We start from the raw sequence: 22,806 nt of genomic DNA on the forward strand, positions 1-22,806 counted from the left end.
ATTTTCTAATATGGTATGTTCGTTTAAGATAGTTGTACTTCATGGAAAGCTAGAAAACCCATATTATTGATTTTATAGGAATGACGGGAAACAGCGTGAAAATCGATAAGAGGTGGATGTTACTTAGATATGCAGAAATGTTATTTACTATGTTAATTGTACAATTGTAATCTATTCACATTAAAAATATTTGTTAATAATTAAGTGTGTATACATTTCGAAACGATCTAAATTATTAATTAAGAAACTCAACTTTTTAAATTTGATCGTCTTGCATAGTAAAATGATAGAGAATGATCTGTACTAATTATAAATAGTGATCTAAAAACATATGATTAATGAACAAGTGATATGGATATAATACAAATTGAAATAATGACCATTGCAACTTTTCTTTCAAAAAAATAACATTTAAGTATGAGATTCAAGTGAAGACCATTCCCAACATGTAACATGGAAAGAAACAATTATGGTACAGTGCTAAAATGTTTTGGAAAAACATAAAAATGATGTTTTTAATCATTTTTCTTCATCATGTTGATTGCTCTGGAACATCTGATAAAAGAGGTACACTTATAGGAAACTTTTTATTTGTATTCAATTACGTTCAATTCTTTACGTATACTTTTAGCCCACACATTTTAATATGTACTCCTTATTTAAAGCTCTTTATTAAATAAAATAATTGACCAAATAGAATTATTAAAATATGTATTGTATTTTATATTTTCAGTATTTATTCATAAAATTTACAATATTTTCGAAGAAAATAATTGATTCATAAATATCGTAAAAATAAAAATTATTTAGAAGCTGATTATGAATATTTTATAGTAAATATTTTCTGTTCTATGAAATATCGTACACTGCTTTTACTAATCAATCCAAATATCAATTTTTCACTCCAGCCTTTACAAAAAATTCGTAGGACGAAGATTGTAAAAGTTTGCGTTTTCAAGCATTAAACTGACAATATTTTTTCTGTATAAGTGTAAGATGTAAAAATCTGAAGTGAGTTAGATCTTGAAAAACTTTAACACATTGAAAGACCACAATTTTGAGATCCAATTCTAAATAATTCAAATCAATCGTAATGATTCAAAACTTTTTAGATAGCTGTATATCTCATATAATGTGTTTTATGTACGATAAAATCGTTCCAATTTCTGTGCAACGATCGGAATTAACCAATCAGCAATATTAAAGATATTTAAAAAAATAATATTTATCCAATGAAGTCGAAATGAATACATTTAATATACTTTCTTTCATATTTACTGATACAATCTATGTAACTATTTCTGATAATGAATCATGTTTAAGAGAAGTTGATTGAACAAATGCTAGTAAAAGGCACGCTTCTTCAATAATGGTTTTTATCATGTAATTTATTTTTGATAAACATAGAATTCTGTATACATCATGATCATAGATGGTTTTGCAAAGAAGCCACTTACAAGGATTGTCATGTTCCAGAGATCGAATATGAGATATCTAGAAAATTTCAAAATATAATGTAAACGTACTTTTGAGTTTTCGACAAATACAAATAAAACCCTGTACAATATAACGTAAAATTTTGCAAATGAGTTCGCATAAATAGTTGAATTGAAAGCTGCATTAACTACTCTGTTGAAGTTCGTTGATGCATCTCCACAGATAAAATAGTATGTTATGCAGATATAACGTAATATTACGTTAAGAAGATGACTCACCCATAAGTAGTTTTCACCCAATCGCAGCGAGGGTATTTTCCACACACTAGGTGCATGCGAATTTTTAACATTTCGTGCATAAAACGAGGGTTTTATTATCATATTTTATAGCAATAGTGTATGTTTCATATAAAGCAAAATATCATGGTTTCATTCTAGTACTTTCAAGCCCATAATGTTGTACTTATGACTTTTATATCGAAGTCTCAATCAAGCAGTTTTTTTAAAAAAAGCAAAAATTGATTAACGATAAAAGTAGCATTTTAGCTTGAGTTAAGTTAGCATTGTTTTAAACTACCAACATAAAAAACGACTGGTACGTAAAAAATCGAGAGGCAGATTCAGCAGCTGTATGATGTCAGAAACGATGATGTTGGGAACTTACCATAATGTTTTAGGTTAGATAATGTCGTTTTTAATACCAAAAATTTATTAATCTCACCTCAACAGAATTTCAGCAAAAATTGGTAGCTAATTATTTTAGTCAGAGCGTCTGAATGAATTCAAAGATCGCTTTTTTACGTTAACGTTAGAAAATTCTCTACACGCTTACCTTTGAACTCGCTAAAATCATTTATGGTTACCGAAATTTTCATTACAGAAAATCACAAGGTCTGAAAATATCGTAATTTTTTTTCAATCATTAATTAAAATTTATTGACTGCAGATCTGATATCAGATCTGGTATAAGTTCTGGTGAACGCACATCAGATCTTATGCCAAATCTTAATTATTATATCAGATCTGATATCAGATCTGATGTCGATTATCGTATGCGAATTCTGATATAAGATTTGGCATAAGATCTGATGTGCGTTCACCAGAACTTAAACCAGATCTGATATCAGATCTGCAGTCAGATCTAACATACCATTTTTACCTGGGAACTCTTAAAAGTAGCTAAAAATTCATCAAGCCTACGCATATCATCTTGAATTTAGAAATACTATGTGTAAGTCAAACTTTATACATTTATAATTCAAATGTCCCCAAAATAAGGTGTAATAGTGCCACCTTTAATTTACCTTCAATTTATATACTATCCTTCATTCTTTCTAGCTAGAATAAATTAACTTATTTTATACTTGTATCTCATGACGTAACCGATAAGTTGTTGGTTTTAGAACTTTTCATTCGGATTACCTTGGTTTGCATAATTTTTTTAAGTCCTTTAAAATATAATAAATTACTTCATTCCCTTGATTTAACAATAGTAATTACAAGTAATTATATCCAATTCCTTAGAGATTTTTATGCTTCGTGTTATGTAACCAAGATTTTATACAACAGCATCACGTAGGTAATGAAAGAATAAAAGAGGTAATTAAATAATAAAATTCAAAATAAAATCCGTCTAAGCGTTAGGATAATCAAAAGAAATTTAAAACATTTAATATAAATATCAATTATCACGGAAAATCCATTTATTGGTTCTACGTTGATAAATAACAAAATGCTTTGAGATTTACAGGTTATAATGAAATTTGAACATACTTTCAATGAGAAGTCTACATGAAAAAAGGATACTTCTAAAACAGTTTTAAAAAAGTGTATCTGTATCACAAGATTTATTTAAAGTAGAGTCTTATTTGTTTTAGAATTCCTACGCTTTACCGGTATAAAGAATGGCAAAGTGTTTGAATTCTGGGACTAATAAACTCTTGACTCAATCATTAAACTATTATTTATCAACTGAAAGGAAGTTTTATATACAATAAGCTGGAAGTGTTGGTGAAATTTTTCTGTGGAATACAATCAGATTCATAATAAGGGAAATAAACTCCACGAGTAAATTTGGTTCAAAAGTCATTTTTTCTGTTCTATAGGAAGGAAAAAATCCGTTGTAAATGAAATTAAACGGAATTACCAAAATGAAACCACTACTTCATTTCAATGGAGGATAAACGTAAACTTTATTCATAAAAAAAAAACTTGTTCAAAATATCGATATTATATTGCACGTGGGAATTAAAAAGGCATTCAAGGAGTATGAAATCAGAGATTTTTCGTTAAAACTAACATTTTTCATTTCAATTTCATTATACTATTAATTTCATTATACTATTAACATTCATTGAGTGGAATTCATAATTCGATATTTTGTCGATAATTTATTCTAAGTTTAATGGATATACGTAAACGGGATTTATATAAACGAAAATATACCCTCGGATATGTTGGTCAGGCAACGTGCAGCTCAAGTGCTTATTCTTGTGGAGATGTCTGATGGTGTACACAGCAAATTCGAAATTAGTTCATCTCAACGAGAGGACGTGCGTGTGGTTAATTTGGAAGTTCACTAATAAAAACGAGGACGGGGTGTGATTGTAGTATTGTGAAGTGATGTGTTTACACCAATTAAGTCGTAGTAGTAATGATTGTATGGTATTCTTAAAAGTTCAGGAGTAAATAAAGTAAAGATTATTCGTATACAAAAGTACTACATCCTCTTGTGGTTAATTCCCGACCTTCTCATTTATTTTCAGCATTGGACTACCAAAACTCACGGTGCACTTGGTGATAGCTCAACCCCATCTGCGGTAAGATGATCAGTATATGCTTATGGGAGCCTTCGCAGCGCGAGCACGGGCTAATGCCAAAGTACCTCGCACGTCTCAGAAAGCATTTCGGGCCTACCAACAGCAATTGAATACTTTCAATAAGCTTTTTGGGATTTTTATCGTTCTTTTCAAATCTGGCGTCAGATTTATGATATATGCACCCCTTTTTAAAAATACATTTGTTTAAACAAAAAAGCGTGGTTTTTCGAACATTTGTCTTGAAAATGATCGTATTTTTCACAACGATTACGCTTTCGGATGAGGATAAAACTCTGGACCTGGAGGCATACAGGCCTATACTAAAAATTAGCGGCGGTGGTTCATCCAGATTGAAGATGGTAGCCACCAAAACAGATGATTCAACGATTATCGGCTAAAAGACGATACGGCACATGTTATAATGCTTTGAGATGTTTTTACTCGGTAAGAATGGACTATACAAAAAAATGTTATGAACAAAAAGTTTAGAATTGATCAAAGAAACACGCGTGAATTTTTCAGAATTTTTTGGATGAATTTGGATATTTTTGGATGTGGCCATTTTATAAAAATTTCCAAAATCATCCAAAAAATTCTGAAAAAATGCATGCTTATTTTTTGATCAATTTTAAGTACTTTAAATTCAACTCCACTCAAGGACTAGAAGGAACTGTTCCGAAAATTTTGAGAGCCAAAAGATCAGTATTGATGAAGAGCTTACATCACAGTGGCATTGACAGTCAATGCAATTAAAATAAAATATTATTGATAAATAATTATAATTGGGATTTCCAAGCTCGGAAAGAAATATTTTTGGTCAATCCGGTTTAGTATGAACCAATTTCATTATTATAAGTGGAGTTCGTGTTGGGTCACCGCTCGAGTAACATCTCAACGCGATTGGGGTACAAAAGGTAAAATCTAAAAGGTCTAGACCGTAAGATCCAACGGCATGAATAGGTCCAAAATATCTAAAAAATCTCGAATCCAAAAATCGTAGACCCAAAAAATCAAATATCCACAGGAGCAATAAAACAAAGATATTAAAGTTGTAGGTAATGACCAAGGTCCTTAACATATTTTAGCTGAAAATCGTCTTCCACGTATTCATCATAACGCATCAAGATGTTCATAATTCGATCTTTGACTGCGGTGAAGTAACCATCAGGCTTCTTGTGAACGGCTTGACCCAACTGAATTAGACGCAGCAGTGTTTTGGTGTCACTTTGCTCATGTTGCAGCTCCGCGAGCAAAGTATAAATGCTGAGGTGTTTCTTGCCCACAATCACCGGGAACCGATTTAGCCAGCCTTCTGATGCGTTATTAGTTCTTACCATCAAACCTGATAATGATTCCATAGTACTAGTGCGTAACGGACTGTACTAATGATTCCATAGTAACGGCGTAACGGATATTTGTTTTCTGCAATGATTTGATTTTAAAAAATTAAGTAAAGGAGATAACAAGTTAAGAAAATAAGACTAACCTCAAAATACGGTACAACTTTGATCATAAAGACTTGAGGCAATTTTTCTTGTTCCTTGAAAAAATCAAAATCTTCTTCAACGTCATCCATGCGGACAAATGTCAAGATGTACATCGTCCGTGATGCTGTGCGTACGGAGTCATCATTGGGATCTTCGTAGTCACTCTGAAGCACCTGAGAAAGTATCAGTAAAAGTGCACAATTAGCAGTGTAAGAAGTGAGTTCATAAAAAAGAAAGAAAGACAGAATAAAAAATCGTACTTCACAAAAAAAGCGATACACGCATTGACAGAGATGGAATGGGCATAGCCGAACATTTCCTCCCAATTCTGCTGCTGCATATATGATGAACAGTTCAAAGTCAGACATAATACGAGGTTGTTGACGAAGTGAGATTCCGAATTCGCATCCACGGTCACTAAAAATTCGGAAAATTTTCGCATAGGCAATCTGCTTTTTTCCTTCCATCAACAATAGAACGGCACTAGATGGCCACTCCGAACTCTCTCGCTTCCCCCCTCTCAGCCGACGCCGGCCACACTCGGCTCGTCGCGCGGAGAGCGACACAGTTGTCAGGTGAATCTTCCTCGATCTAATTTACCTACTTTAGGTATGATTAGCGTTAATATTGTATGCTACCAGCATTAATATTGTATGTTATATAATATTGTATAGTATAATATTGTATGCTTTGGGCCTTTGGTTCATAAGCGGGAGAGAAAGAGTAGCGGATATTATATCCGTTACACCATACAAGGCTCTCTCTCTCTCTCTTTCTCTTTCTTTCTCTCTCTCTTTCTCTCTCTCTTTCTCTCTCTCTCTCTCTCTTTCTCTCTCTCTCTCTCTTTCTTTCTCTCTCTCTCTCTCTCTCTCTGTGTAAGTACGACAACTTCTATCTGCTTCTCTGTTTTCTGCTTTTTTGTACTGCCTCGGCCTGCCTACGGGCATATTCCTTACAGTTTCTTGCACGCTAATTTTGCAAGGGTCAACTACAGCTGGACCACTGTTCCATCCGTTACCCTTGCATTCCATTAAAACCCCTTTTTATATTCTGCACTGGGATTGCACTGGGATTGCACGGAGACGGCTCAACATCGCACAGCATCTGTTTGCTAGGCTAATCTTCAGGGTGAAGGAAGAGTCAAGCGAGGAGCCAAAAAAACTCTCCATTTCAACGAAGAGGCGCAGATTTTCACCGATTGGTTTGGGATATCGTCTGCTTGTGTGACGCTGATTACCTGTGCTTGTGCGAGTGTTCCTGACAGTGTACTTGAATCGAACTTGGTGGATATTAACTTGAGCTTATACTGTATCATTACATCTCTCATTACTCAATGTGCATAGCCTATTCTTTCTCAACACATCTTTCTCTTCCCATTGACAATGATTTCACTCTATACACACCATAGTTCTTCACCCTTTACCAATCTTCTCAATATCCCTCAATACCAATCTATAATTCCTCCTTGCTTCCTTCCATTATCATCGTTATCATCATGACCTCTTCAAGCAATAATACACCAGAGTGGGTGAATGTTTTCATGGATCAAATTATCATGCGCTTTGATCGGATAGTTTTAAGAATAGGATGAAACCTCTTAGAGATTGTATTGATGCAGTTGTGACTCGGATGGAGGGCGTAGCAAGGGCCACAGGCAAGTTGAAAGAGCGTCTGACCGAGCAGGAGAATGCCTTAAAGGGGAACGCTGAATCCATCTCAGCCATTCGACAGGAGCTTCTTCATGTCACCAAAACAGTTCAGAACATCCAATCGGCTGATTGTTCCCCTGCTCCTCAACATCCTCAACATCTTACAGACGACTGTGAGGTCCTGCTGTAAGGCTTGCCTCTTGAGTCGACCCTCACCGACAGGGCCATTCAGATAAAACCCTCTCGAATATAAGACTGCTACAGCATATCCGCTACATAACGCGAACAAGGAACTGGAGCCCACAAAATCAACGCAAAAATCCAAATAGTGGTCATACTCGTTCTCTGGTATTTCAGTGCTCCTCACCGGTCGTGCGCCATACAATCCTCTCTCACTCTCATAGGTTGTCGAATATTCGAACCCAATCACTCTTCAATACGGATGGAGAAGGTAATCTCTCTCTACGGCCAATTTGGCCAAAGCCAGTACATTTGGTGTACACCAAAGCACTTTCAGTGTCTCGGGTGTCAAGATATCCTAAACCATTTGTTCGTTAACCTCACCGTATTCATCCGCAAGCTACCCAATTCTCCACTCATTCCCATTCTTTCAGAAAATGACCTTGAAATTCATATACCTTCAATAACGTAATACCTATTCTATAATCATACTCAGAGAGAACCTACTTAATATACACCTAATCATTTGCACCATCTTCGCCTCATCCAAACATTCATATTCATCTAGTATTACTCTTATGTTGTACTGCTGTCTAGAATAATTTTGCCACTTATGCCTTTCTTGGAAGTAATGATTTTGCTTCTATTGGTGATATATTAATGCTACACTATTGCTATGTAATTGCTATCTTACTGCTAAACTATTATTATACTATTTCTAAATTACTGCTGTATCATAGCATATTGTTGTATTTTTATATTGTAATTGCCACATTGACGCACTTGAGCCAGATAGGGTCCCCCTAAGGCCGAATAAAGTTATCTCTCTCTCTCTCTCTCTGGGTATGTAACAACACGCACACTTTTTCGTGCTCCGCTATTAAGTCTCTTTACTGCAGTAGACCTGCCTTCGAGCGTTTTTGTTTTTCAGTTCTTGCATGCCAAAAATTGCAAGGTTCCTAGTGCACCAATTGGATTGTTGCATCTTTGACCCTGCAGTTAATAAATAACAATTTCTTTTGCGTGCTGAACAATTCAAGGTTAGTTTTCCACCACATGGCAAATTCCACCGGAGCGACACCTGTGTACTGAGCTAAGGTTAGGGTGAATGGAGGAGCCTAGAGTTCTGCTACCTTCACGTATAGCTGTTATTCTGTGCCCACGCGAGACTACCTGTTTTACTTCTGCTACGCCTGGGATTCTTCTTTTCTTCTAATCTGCAATTTGGCTCAAAATGGCAAGTACAGGAAATTCGCTGCAGCAGGAACTACCACCACAGCTTGCTGACTTCTCCAACGCCTCGACGCGAAGCTCGATAAGCTATCTACGCACCTTATGACGATCGAATCATCGATAACTCGGCTTGAAGGCAGAATAACAGCTCAGGAGCTGCGTTCGGAGGACCAGGCAGCTGAATTAGCCGATATTCGTGCTGACATTGTCATGGTCAAGAAGTCCTTGAGCTCTATACCGGCCTCTACCCCTCTGAGTTCAGTGTCTACACCAGCTAACTCTTATGTGTCGGACCCGTGTGAGATCCTTCTCACTGGAGTTCCTACAAACATCGAAATGACGGACGAGGAAGCTCTCGATAAAGTCTTCAAAGCCATGGGACTTAAAAACTACAATGAATTCTTGGTTAACACTCGTCCATGGAGGCCTAAACATAGACGCAAACCTACTCCTGAAAATACCAGAGCATTCGTCTTCAAATTGTCTTCTCCAAGCACTCGTGACCATTGCATGACGAACGCATCCAAACTGGCTTCAGTAAGCACTAGTAAGCTTTTTGGTAAGGGTGATGAGATGATTAGACTGCGCCACTTATGGCCAAGCGAGATCTTCAGTCTACTGAATAAAGCCTATGATGCTGTTCAAAAGCTGAATTATGCTCAGCCAACCGTAAGATATCTCACAGTTTTTATGCACGAAACGAATGGTTCAAAACCTATTCTTATATTGAACGAGTGTGACATCAGAGCATTGAAACCTAGGTCAAGATGACGTAATCCAGCCCACTGAATGCGCTCCTGCCAACAATCCTGAATGCACTTTAAAATGCAATGGGACTTCTTCACCATAACAACTGATCAAGAAACAAATGTTCATAAATTCACCTATGCTCGCCCAGTGAGCGAGATGCTCAATGATAATCTAGATCTTATTCTCTACTGTGCTATTTAATACTGTATATGTTGCTTGTGCAATGTCACATCGTCGTATGACACTCTATGCTGTACCACGCTACTTTTTATGTAACACTATGTCTCAAATAATCACGCTCTAGTGCATCATTTATAGTACTACATACTACAATATTATGCATTTTTATACTTAGTTATAAGTTTCATGCTTCATTGTAATTTTCCTTGGGCCAGATGGGGCTTGCCCTGCGGCCGAATAAAGTTATTCAAATCAAATCAAATCTCTCTCTGTCTGTCTATAGCCAAAGAACTAGCTCATTCACTAGTGGAGGTAGAATCGGGGTGATGTTCTCGAAATGGCAGCGAGCAATTCAGTCAGCCTTGTCGAAACAATACAAGTAGTTGTAGAGAAGCACCCGATAATCAATCGATGTGTTCGTGAGGTTGATTCGAAATGGGAGTGAATGATAATGCGTGAGACTGTGATGAAAAATGAGTTATGAAGCGATGATGTGCGAGGAGTTTTGTAGCGCAGCAGTGGCGCCTGCTGACGCAATGAATAGAAAACCTGGCAATCAGAAAAGAGCTTGAAAAGATTTTAAAGCGAGCTAGGTACACCGCTCCACAGAATGTTGAGTGCAAGCCGGACGAGCAGGTATTGGCGACGTCTTTTAACCGATAGCCAGCCAAGAGCCAAGCGATAAGGTGTCACGTGTTCACGAGCTGGTATAGAGGCAAAAACAAAACGAACACACACATTCTGAAGACGCTGCAATTTAAGATCAGACGAGGCCGAAATGTCATTATAGACAGCGGTCGCGTAATCAAGATGAGGTAGAACTAGGACTACTGTGAGCCTCGCTCTTAGCTAACGATTTAGCGCGTGCCTTTAAAAGCGCAATAAGTACAGAGCAAAGTGGCATTTTGACCTGAGGGAATTGATATGCTTGGTCCATAACAGCGTGGAACTGATAGTGCATTTGATGCTTGATGAGTATGCGATGCTAGTACCATTCAGAGTGATCTTGGGCAGAGTAGTTTTGTCTATGGAAGAGACGTGAGCGAGACTGCCGAGAATCATGTCCGTGGTTTTAGTCGGATTCTGATGGAGCTTGTTCTCGGCAGCCCAGGTCGGTGAGCGGTGGAGTGTAGAACCGTTAGGCGGTTGTGCCCAGCGAGGCTGGTCCTTTCTTTTTCCATAAATTAGTGAAACACTTCACTCTGCGAGGTAATATCACTACTGTTACATCGGGCGTTCTTCGTCCATCCGATATTAAGGGGGGTTTAGGTACCTTTCCCCCAAAAAAAAATTTTTTTTATTAACTTTTTTGATAGGATTTTTCCTCAGCTTTCCAGTGTCGTGATCGAAATTTTAAAATTTTAACTGTATCGTGATGTACAGCCTATTTAGTACCGTTACTTTTAAGATGATTTAGAAAAAATGAATGAAACAACTCAAAGGTATATCGCTGCAATTCTTTCATGAATCTCGAGACTTTCATAAGTCGGTAGCGCCATCTATTGATACAGAGTTTTATTCTTTGGTTAGAGTACATCTAGCAGAAATTTGTTTGTTTACATGGCTATAGGTGTACAGTAACGCCACCACTCGCAGCACGTGGCTTTCGGCATATCTTCTGTCTCTCTATGTTTCGTGCGCAAGCCCGGATCAAATATCAATAACAGTCTGCTGACTGCTTCTTGATTTTCCAATGGCTAAAAATTACATTTTTTTGAAAGTGAAAAAAGTACATGTACAGTGATGTTATATCTTTGCATCTTGACATAGTGTTTCATAATAAATCTATGAAGATATTTCAATAGTTTTTTATGAAAATGTGACCTTTTCAGCAGTTCAAATTCAAGAAATACAGCATTACATATGTAAATTGACATATATACATCAGTGTATATGTATGTCACTGTACTTTATGTATATGTGGGCTATTCCACAACAGGTGTTGCAAGCCCAAAAAATGAAGTTAAAACTTACCATTTACTCTTCAAGAACACAACGAAAAAATGAAAATCCTGAAGAGCACAGCCCCCTAGGTCCAACCCTCATGGATCTACAGGGGCTCAAAGTTGGATTTTCATGTTTTGAGGATATTCTTGGGGTGAGCTTTTTTGGGGTGCATATGAAAAAATTTTAAACCATGTTTTTTTATGTAAAATTTGATGTAGAATTTAAATCTGTACTCAGATAAGACATTCATAAACTCAAAACCCCTTAAAATTGAAAAAATAGTGTAAAAGACCATCAAAGTCAAAAAATAAATATGTTCATATACCTCAAATCAGCCCATATTGTAATATCTGCGGGTCACAGATCCTTACCAAACTTGTTTGGGGGTCTTCTTGTCCATAATAATGAAGCCTCCTATGGTTCCTTTATTCCAATGGGCCCTGGAAACCATTATAAAGCACCATAAAGTATATAATATAATCTAATGTATAAAATACCATATATTAGCGTATAATGGTATCAGGTTTACACAGTCAAGTCTAACTGACTGAGAAGTATTTATAGTTTGAGTTTTTAATGTCCAAAACACCTTTTCAATCAATAAACAATTTAACTCAATCGGTTTACTGAAAAAGTCTGAAAAAGCGAACCCATTCAAGCTAAAATTTATGCATTTATCAACTAATATTTATATTAAATCATGTAAAAATATTTTCATTTATAAAACTTACTGTTCTTTCTTTATCACCTATTTCTGGCCCTCAAAACATATGTAAATTCACTCCAGATGGGTGTCAGGAATAGGTGAAGAGAAGGGATATGTGAGTTATACAAATAAAAACATTTTCATATAATTTACATCAATATTTATTGTTTGGTACGTTAATTTTAGCTTAAATTGGTATGCTCTTCAAAACTTACACAGCAAACCAATTGAGTTCAATTGTTTATTGTTTGCAAAAGTGTTTAGAATGCATAAAATTTCACGTACAAATATTTTTGAGAGAGTTAAACTTGACCGTACAAGGCCTGATACCAATAAGTGGTATTTTATACATTATATTATATTATATATACTTTATGGTGCTTTATAATGGTTTCCAGGGCCCATTGGAATAAAGTAACCATAGGGGCTTCATTATTATGTACAAGAAGACCCCCAAACAAGTTTGATAAGGATCTGTGACCTGCAGATGAAAGGCTCTCCTTGTGAGTCTCTATTACAGATCATTTTGTAGCTTGCGAAGGCCCAAAAAACATGGTTTTTTCCTCATTTTCCATGTTTTTCGGCTCTCTGCAAGCTACAAAATGATCTGTAATAGAGACTCAGTTACCAAACTTTATCAGAAGTTGTATTTTGATGTATCGATGAACATATTACAATATGGGCTGATTTGAGGTATATGAACATATTTATTTTTTGACTTTGATGGTCTTTTACACTATTTTTTCAATTTTAAGGGGTTTTGAGTTAATGAATGTCTCATCTGAGTACAGATTTGAATTCTACATCAAATTTTACATGAAAAAACATGGTTTAAAAATGTTCTCATATGCACCCCAAAAAAGCAGAGTAACAAGCAGAATATCCTCAAAACATAGAAATCCAACTTTGAGCCCCTGTAGATCCATGAGGGTTGGACTTAGGGGGTTGTGCTCTTTAGAATTTTCATTTTTCATTGTGTTCTTGAAGAGTAAATGGTTAGTTTCAACTTCATTTTTTGGGCCTGCATCACCTGTTGTGGAATAGCCCATTTGTATGACTGTATCATGTGTATTATTCATGTATATTGTTGCATGTGATAAACAAGATTAGTGATAATTGATCAATTTTGAGTGATTTTTTTTCCAACTATAGATCCAATGTTTTATGAATGTGAGTGAATAGGTGGAGGACTGAGTTCAAGTTCTAATGTGAGATTGTGTACATTTGTGTGAAAAGTTGATTTGGACATAATCAACTTAGTTACCAGTTTCCACATAAAACCCATATTAGCGTATACTAACATTTTAGTACAACTTATAAAATGTAGTGATAAAATTGTAGCATTTGGCGCTGTGTGTCGCTCTGGGATAATTGAACATTGGCCTTGTGGGTCTTATATGTTGAAAATTCAAGTTGAATTACTGTTTTTTATTGTCCAAAAAGTTTAAAGCAGCCTCAGTGATATGAGAGTATCATTATGACATAAATTGGTGTATTTTTGTTTTTTTTTAACTCTTGGGCAGTTACGTTTCATCTCAAAATTGCTTTGTTGCCGTAACTTTCCATGTGAACCGTTTGAGCAAATGAGCTGAAATTTTCAGGGATTGTTCTACATGAGAATGGCTACAAACGCAAGCACTTTCAAAGGTATTGGGAAAAATGAGCACTTTTTTCAGGCTATATTGTAGCATAATCTGTCATTTTATCATATATATTAATGAATAAATGTGTATTTGTGGCTGGCAAATTGTGTATAACTAATTAAAAAATCTGAAAGGGCTTGCGTTTGTAACTACACATCTAATGATCAAAATGAGACCCCAATGACCATGATTGAACCATCGGTTCTAGCGGGAACCGGGCTACCTGTCAGGACTGTGGGCTTGCTTCATCGAGGAAGGTTCTATGGTGACTGGGACCTCAATTTACATTTACCAAAGTAAAAAACTTTTGAAAAAGAGTGAAAAATACAGAGTTTTCTCTGTTTATTCCAAAAAAAAAATTGTTTTTCTTATTTCTAAAAATTTTTTTACAAATGTAGGTTTAAGGTACGTTTCCCCCCTCAATTGGCTTATTTAAGGTAGGCAGGTAAATTGGAAATAAAGAGACACTAGTGTGTTGCGGGACATGAACTTTTTAATCTTATGGAAATTTATACCTTACGAGCTATGCTATAGTAGCTTGAGATTATTGGCTTCCGACGGGCGAGTTACAATGGTGATAAGGACCGCTGGCGACTCCGGCGGAAGCTGATAGTAGACGGCCAAACTCCCGATGACGAAGTAGACGAGGCCTTGTTTATTGTCCCTAAACTTGATCAGCGAAACTGCCGATGACCGATAGTAGAGGCGGCGGCTTAGTTCACTCGAACTGCTAGCGACTAAGCCCAACTCAGCTTTCCGAGACCGAGTCCAAGTAGGCTTTCAGAGACTAAGTCCCCTTAAGCTCTCAGAGACTAACAAGGAGAGCGTTTCAGGTCCGGGTCACAGATCTTTACCAAACTTTTTTGGGGGTCTTCTGGTACTCAATACTGAAGCTCCCTTAGGGCCCATTTTTTAGAGGATTTTCCACATTATAAATAAATCTATGTTATTTTCTATATCGATATAGAAGTACTGAAACGAAAAAATGCAACGATCAAAAGTTTTAAAACTTTTCAAAGAATCTGCTTGAATTTTTTCATAATTTTTGGGACCATCCATCACTTAATTCAAGAGGCTCAAATTTGACGCCTTTTTAATAGATTTTAGGACTTCTTAAAAAGAGTGGTAGATGGTCCCAAAAATTCTGAAAAAATTTAAGCAGATTCTTTGAAAAAATTTAAAACTTTTGATAGTTGCATTTTATTGTTTGAGGAGAGTCATACACCAATTCACTCTTCCTTGCCATTTTTTTTATATAAACCACAGTTTTATGTCAATCTACATTTTCTACATAAAATTGACATCTTTGAGCCCTAAAAAATGTGAAAAAAATTGCAGAATAGGCCTTTGCATCTAAACGAAGTTCATTTTTGCTATTTTAGCTTTTTGGCACTGTGCACAAGGTTCAGATCAGAGTTTTTGGGTTAGAAGATCCTGATAGGTCTCAAAATCTTTTGAAAAGTATCCTTTATGGGCTGAGTTTTGTGGAATTTTGATTAGAGTTATAAAAAAGTTTGTATGCCAAAAGATGTGAAAAAAGCAAGATATAAAAAAAAGTTATCAATGTTTTTGAGCACACATTGAACAATAGAACTGATATGGAGGCCTCAACCACTTTAGATAATTTCCCAGATTTTTTTTACGCGTTTCCTCAATGGTTAAAATGGCATTTTTCCAAAATTTTATCCAAAAAAGCAGGGAAATGGTCGATTTGCAGTGCTTACTGCAATCAATACCACGACTTGACGCATGATGAAAATCATAATGAGGAAACAACAAAAATCATAGGAGAGTCTGACCTATCACACATCGAAGGTCATTCGCTGTCAGTAAAAGAATCCAATAAAGATTTGCTCAGATAAATCTGAAGTACTAATCAAATCAGTCAACTAATGACAACTTCAAGTATACCCCAGGAAATAAACAGAAAAAGAACACCAGAACGCTCAAAGAGCTGAAACAATACGAGATGAAGACGACAAAGATAATTTACAAAAACATCGTAACAAGAAGCACAAAATGTCCGAGCAAAAAATTACATTGAAAGAATTGAAAGAGAACGCCAATAAGGCAGTTAAAAAAAGCTCGCTATAAATAGCAATATTGTATCTCAATTTCTGTTTGATATTTATGGGAAATCAGACATTGAAGATATTTTAAGAAATGTTACTTGCTCAATAAGTATGAACTCTACGAAAAATTTAAAAAGAACAAAAAAGTCTTAGAATTTGTCGAGGAAAGCGTATAAGTTTTTTCAGATTTTTTCTAGACATATGCCCGAATTTGTAGGTCAGGTTCTGAGGGAACTACCTTAACAGCATACAGTCCTGTATAATGATTATAGCATGCCACAGATCTCCAGGAAGCAACTTGACACGAGAGCAATGGGATAGGATTGCAAAAAATTTTACTAGTCGGCCGACATTGTTGGAAGGTGACTTAAATGCTCACAATACTATATGGAATTGTGACTGTAAAAGTGCAAACGGAAAGAGATTGGAGAACACAATTAAAAGTTATGATCTTTATTTGAATAATGATAATAAGTCAAATTTTATAGATATTCATAGAAATTATGTCTCCAATCTCGATCTGGTGTTAAGTAAGATGTCTCTTGACGACAAAATTAATATTTCTTTGTCCGACGAAACCTGCGAATGCCCTCACAAACGGAGCAATGTTCTCGCTTGAGCTCGGCAGTACGCGGACTGAGCGAGCTACTTGTGTGTGGGCCGCAGAGAGGGGGAAGCACGAGCGTCCGCATGCGGAGCTGCGCAGCGAGGTCGAGTCATTAACTGCTCGATTGAGATATCGATCGGACAGTGACCCAAATTTCAACGCGCAAGCCGAGAAACATCCGTTCGAGATCGTAAACGTAGTCGAGTATTCATAGTTCGAGATTTCACATGTTAAACTTGATTTTATCCAAAGAAATCGTGATTTAAAAAAAAAAAAAATTTTTAATTTGTTGATTTTCCAAATGGAAATCATTTGAAATCTCAGGGGTTTTGTGCAAATATTGCGTCCTTCATATCTAAACTAAAAGTTAGCAGGGTTCCGATTGAAAAAATTAATGTTTAAACAAAAAATGGCCGTCAAAACAACATTATTTTATTCAATCTAAACCTTGCTAACTTTTAGTTTAGGAATTGAGGACGCGACATTTGCACGAAACCCCGTATAAAGATACTCAAAAATGATGTCTTAAAGATGTTTTTAACACTGCGTGCGCGAAACACGGGCTTTCTAACCTTAAATCGTCAGAAAACCTTAGTTTCTCCCAAGCAGAGTTAAAAAATATCGTTTGCAATTAGTCCGCGAGGAAGTTGACTCACCCAGGAGTCTTTGCAAACAACTCCTGGATGAGTCAACTGCTTCGCGCACTTGTAACAAAATATACTATTTAGTTTTTGAAGCTCCTAATATCAACATAATACCAATTCCTAGATGGTCCTGATAAATAACGATACTGTTCGATGCTAACGATGCTGCGTATTTGATGCTGTTATGAGGATATTTCATTTTTCTACAATTTGCCTGTGACGACAAACGCCTAAATAAACACCTAAATTTGAAACTAATACTAAGTCTTTGCGTGTTTGACTGACTCAGCATTAAGTGATGAGGGTATGGTGTTCATTTATTTTACTCTAAAAATTTCCTTAGGCAATCATAAAAAATACATAACATTTATACAGGCTCATGAAAAATAAAAATGTTATTTCGTAAAAACATTAATTTTGTATAAAAGTTAATGATGAAACCTTGTTAGCATCTGATATGATTCAAATGATATACATAATTAAAACCCATGTGAGCTATTAAATCTCATAATAAACGATCTTATTTTTAATAGTTGATTAATACATAAGCTTTTGCATGATATTGTCTTAAAATGAAAAAGAAAAATGTTGTAAAATACTTTCTTTCCTTTTTAGAAGCTGACTACACTTTAGATGATTCGTTTTGGAATGAAGAGACTCCTGCTGGTAACTGTTTGCATTTACTTTATGCTTAATTTTTTGAAAGTTTTTAGAATATGGTCCTGTAATCTAATGAGTTTCAAATTTTTTATTACTTTTTTGTAAGGGTGATTAGCGAGTGTCGAATAGAATAGTGCCTTGATAAAAATATTGTATCACAAAGAAAAATCGGAGGCTTAAGAACTGTTATATATGGTACCGCATTTACTAGAGACATGAAGGGAATTCATGATCTGTTGGTCCTCTAGTTCTTGGGATTGGAGGTGAAATAATGAGCACGAGGTTAAATTGAACTTTCTTTATTCAAATATTTGTCGTGTTGCACGTTTCGAAAAGATTTGCCCGTTCCCTCCTCTCTGCACGTAACATCAAGAGAAGATTCAAATTTTTGTAACAAATGCTTGTAATGATTTTTAACAATGGCGCTGTAAAACGGCGTCATACTGATTCCACATTTGAAGGGGGTACCTGGGTGGTAACGCTTTTCGTTCTCTAACGGCTTTGTTTTCACGAATGTATGTTCGCTAAGATAATTAGTCAAAATTAAAATTAAATTTATACTCTTATGTATGCATGTTCTCGTATTAAAACTAACATTGAAAAAACGGGCAACTGGCTGAAATTTTTCCGGAATTGCATCAAAGAACGTGTTACTTGGAAGACTGTTTCATATGCTTCTTGCGTTTTACTCGACAGAAGAGAATATAGAAATGGAAGATCTATATTCATTTTGACGCCACGAACCAGTTGCTGTACAGATCCCATTATCAAACAGTTAATAAAAAATATTGGGAGCTGTTTTAAATGTTCCATCGAAATACCAGATGCGGCTTCTTGCTAACAAACTTAAATTTTCTCTTGTTAAAAATAATAAGATGCGGTTCCCTTTGTCGTTGTCGTTTCCGTTTTTGAATGACTCGTAAATCAAAAACAGTTCTCCCACCTTGGAATTACGAAAACGTTCAGGAATATCGAGTAGCTCATCCAGGTTACGGGAATTGGATGGCATTTTTCTCTTAAGCTCGCACTGAATCACTTCATTAACGTTGGCTCGATCAGGAAACTCTGCTAACACAGTAGACGTCACGTCCTGTAACCGTCGTAAAATTTGTGAAGGTGGTACATCAGGATGATCAGATGCCTTTTTCTTGATGTCAGTTAGCATATTCAATGCTGCAACAGCCTCACGATTTAGAGCATGAGTTGGGTGATCCTGTGAAAGCCCACCTGTTTTAAGACTGAGCGATTCACCACCCCCAGTAGTTGTAGCTCACGCTCTGCACGAATATATTTTTCTGCACCTCTAATAGCGTGTGGTATTTCTTTCATTGGAATGCTTATAATATATATAGCCGTCTATGTGTAAAAAAGATGAATTTCACAAGCTTTGCCTCTTCCACGGGCTCGGGGAGACACCACCGCTCAGGCACGCCGAGTACACCCGCAAGAAGGTATCCGGGCGCAGGGCAACGGCGAACTTGAGAGCCCTGTTTGGTACACCATCGGGTCCGGGTGCTGCATCATTCCGGATCCTGGCGCAGGCTCCTCGCAGCTCCTCCAAGGAGACGCCAGGGACTACGGCACCGGCAGGTCCCGCTGGAGGCCGGATCAGCGCCTCGGTCACCGTCGGGAACAGCGTGGCGACTGTCCGATGTACCCGAGATGGTTCTCTTGGAGGCGTCACCCTGGGGCCCCTCAGGCGCGACATGACCGTCCCGTATGGCCGGCCCCACACGTCCCAATCGACCTCGTCGCAGAGGGCGCTCGAGCATCGGCGCTTGCTCTCCTCGATTGCAGCGCGCAGTCGGCGTCTCGCGATGACGAAATCAACGCGTCGAGCATCCTCCACGGGCCGTCCCTGCGCTATTTGGGCAAGTCTGCGTGCTTGCAGGTACTGCCGATGAAGGGCGGCGATCTCGTCTGTCCACCAGTAAACGGGCTCGCGGCGGTGGCGGCGCCCTCCGCTGGACATCGACGCGCCGCAGGCCTCGGTGATGGCGGAGATAAGGGCACCCGCCATGTCCTCCGGTCGCTCGGGCGTCGCATGAGGGATCTTCGCACCGGACAGCCGCTCGGAGAAGACCTCCTCATCCAGTGTGCGGGCGTTCCATCTCGGTCTCGGGCCCGCCGAGCCTCTGTGAGGTCTATGATCGCTCAGGTTGAAGGTGATAGCTCGGTGGTCGCTGTTCGTGACGACTCCCCTCTCCACTCGCCATCCCGCCACTCTGGGGGTGAGCGAATCGCTGGCGAAGGAGAGGTCGATGATGGAGCTGCCCTGCGGACCAGTGAAGGTCAGCGTGTGTCCGGTGTTCATCAGCACGACGTCCAGGACGGAGAGCGCGTCAAGGAGAGTGACGCCACGAGGCCATCGTGTGTGACCAATACATGTTGTGATGTTGATACGAAAAATAGTTTAAAGATGTACATATAGAGTGTGCATTGGATTTTTTCCAATATTGAAATTCATTCAATAAGCATAGGATCTCGTCTTAACCCAAAGCGAATATAATTCAAAAGAATGAAAAATATCGCAAAATAGCGCACGAGTTAATAATCGAATAAGAGCTCGAAATTTTCTGAAAAGTGAAAATTCTGAGTTTGAACTATTGTAGTACGGCCCAAAACCTTTCCGAATCACCGGACAGAATTTGGTTAAAATTTTTTCCGCGAAGATCTCGTAGCTGACACAAATGCAATGATTTCTCACGCAAATGGAAAAAATATCGCAAAATAGCGCGAGTAAAGAGGGCAATGAAATATCGTTTTTGTTTTTCGGAATTACTGAGAGTTCAGTTCCTGTATCAATCAAAATTATCAATAAAAAAGTTTGATCCTAAATGAAGAGGCGTTTGGAGCTTGAAGTGCTCGGAACAATTGCTTCACAGATGTTCAGGCTACTTAGTTTAACTTTCTTGACTCGCACCATTCCTTTTCATATTTAGGAACAGCACAAGGTGGGCCTGAGCAATTCTCGGCTTTCTCTCTGTACCTGTAGTGATAGTAGTAGAGATCTTTATGTGATCCAAAGTTCATCCTCATTTTTTATTTAGAACGTTCAGTTTTATCCTTCTTTTTAACAGGACGAGATTTTCTCGAGTTGGTTTTGGCTGAGATTGTACAAATCACCTTCTCTGAAATACTAGTGACAAAATCTTTTGAGAAAGGTGCACTGATATGAGGCGAGATGGAAGCAATTTGTGTGTAGCCTAAAGGTTCAAGACGCTCATGCAAATGGTCAGTCTCAGCAATGGTTTATAGTGCATTTGAGCTGGTAATAGCTTAATCAAGCTGGACACCAAGTTTATTCGAGCGTGCTTTAGGCCAAAGGAAAATAAGGTGTTATCTGGTATGTCCTCGAGCAAGAGCCTGTATTTCTGTAAAAAGTTCTGAGGATTTTTTTGTTAGAAAGAGTGCAATCACGAAAGAGTTGATTTATATTCTTTTGAACTGACTGAAAGGATTTTTTATTGGATGATCTTTAAATGTCCCATATTTATTGTCAACAAGAAGAAAACAAATAATAGGAGAAATCGATTTACAAATGCCAGGTGTCAGCGCCTTGAGCAGAGTAAAATGTTTTATATAGTCATCCATAATGTTGAGCAAGTGAAGTTTACTTTCAAAAAGAATGAACCACAGTGCTGGATCATGTTGAAAAAAGGAGGAACTGTTACCTATCTGTTCCTGTATGCCGCATTTGCAAAAGTAGCCTGTGGGTATGGTGCTTCATTATGAATAGTCTGAGCGTGACTAAGGCTAAGAGCGGTTGCTGCAGATAAGGGGTGTATCCTGAACCACCTGAGTGGCAGGGGTGTTCAGGAACTGTTGACAGAAAAGTTGGAGCTTGTGTACTATGCCAAGATGGTACTTGCGTCTATATTTTCTTTGACTCCTGTTACCCCGTCTCCTATCGGCTGGGCGCGTGGCAGGAATTCGTTCGTAAAACCAAGTTTTTTGATACTCAATTGTTCATAACTTTTGAATCGTTTGAGTCTTCAACTTGAAATTTGTTTTTTAAATCTTCGTTATTAGATTACCAATGGATTGAGATATCTATGAATAAAATCGAAATGGGTATACTTGCCGAAAAATTGAGTTAACTTTGAAGTAAATTTTCTCAATGAAAATTAACTTTTTTTAAAAAACTGATACACCCATTAGAAAGAACAGACAAAAATCAATCAAGATGCATATGCGCAATATTTTTTCAGGCCTAATTGCATCGGCCATGGCGAGTTACAAAAGTTGCGATGCATTAAAAAATGCCCCGCGCGAACGCATTGTCTGGTTAAGCGTGAAATACGTCATATACGTGTTGCCAGGTTAGTGCCTGAATGATAATTAAATGTCCAAAAATATTAGATCCTGCGCAGCGTACTCAATGCTTGTTCCGTTAAAAAAGAGATACATATCATCAGTGTGGAGCGTGATCGATGCATCGATGCTTACTTACATTCTTGAATATTCGAGATTTTTCAAATTCCATTCCATCCCATTCCATCAAATCAATGTTTCAGTATAATAGATATACGTGCTGCTAAGTCAGTATCTCAGCCATGACCAAGGCTTATGAGCATTGTAAATATGCCAGGCAAAGCATGACAACGTGTTCATCATAAAAAAGAACTACTTCTGTATAATAGTTATTATGCGTATCATCAGTCTAGAGCCTGTGCGTTACATCAATACAAACGTACATCACTCGCACTTCCCGAGATATGGCATAATTTACACATCTCCATGTTCATGTTTATAGCATATCCACGCCGCATCAGGAAAGTGCCGAAACAATC

General features: G+C 37.3%; 1 protein-coding gene across 1 annotated transcript in view; it reads left to right on the forward strand.

Moving 5' to 3' along the window:
• The first annotated feature begins 389 nt into the window (after window positions 1-389).
• LOC106648904 (disintegrin and metalloproteinase domain-containing protein 11) overlaps window positions 390-22,806 on the forward strand; it is a 225,584-nt gene continuing 203,167 nt past the window's right edge. Inside the window, exons 1-2 of the mRNA XM_023460222.1 lie at window positions 390-567; window positions 17,969-18,019. Coding sequence (XP_023315990.1) covers window positions 486-567; window positions 17,969-18,019 — 133 coding nt within the window. The 5' untranslated portion in view covers window positions 390-485. The remainder of the gene's footprint in view (window positions 568-17,968; window positions 18,020-22,806) is intronic.

This window comes from Trichogramma pretiosum, unplaced genomic scaffold (genome assembly GCF_000599845.2).
Source record: "Trichogramma pretiosum strain Unisexual culture from Peru unplaced genomic scaffold, Tpre_2.0 scaffold116, whole genome shotgun sequence".
Lineage (NCBI taxonomy): Eukaryota > Metazoa > Arthropoda > Insecta > Hymenoptera > Trichogrammatidae > Trichogramma > Trichogramma pretiosum.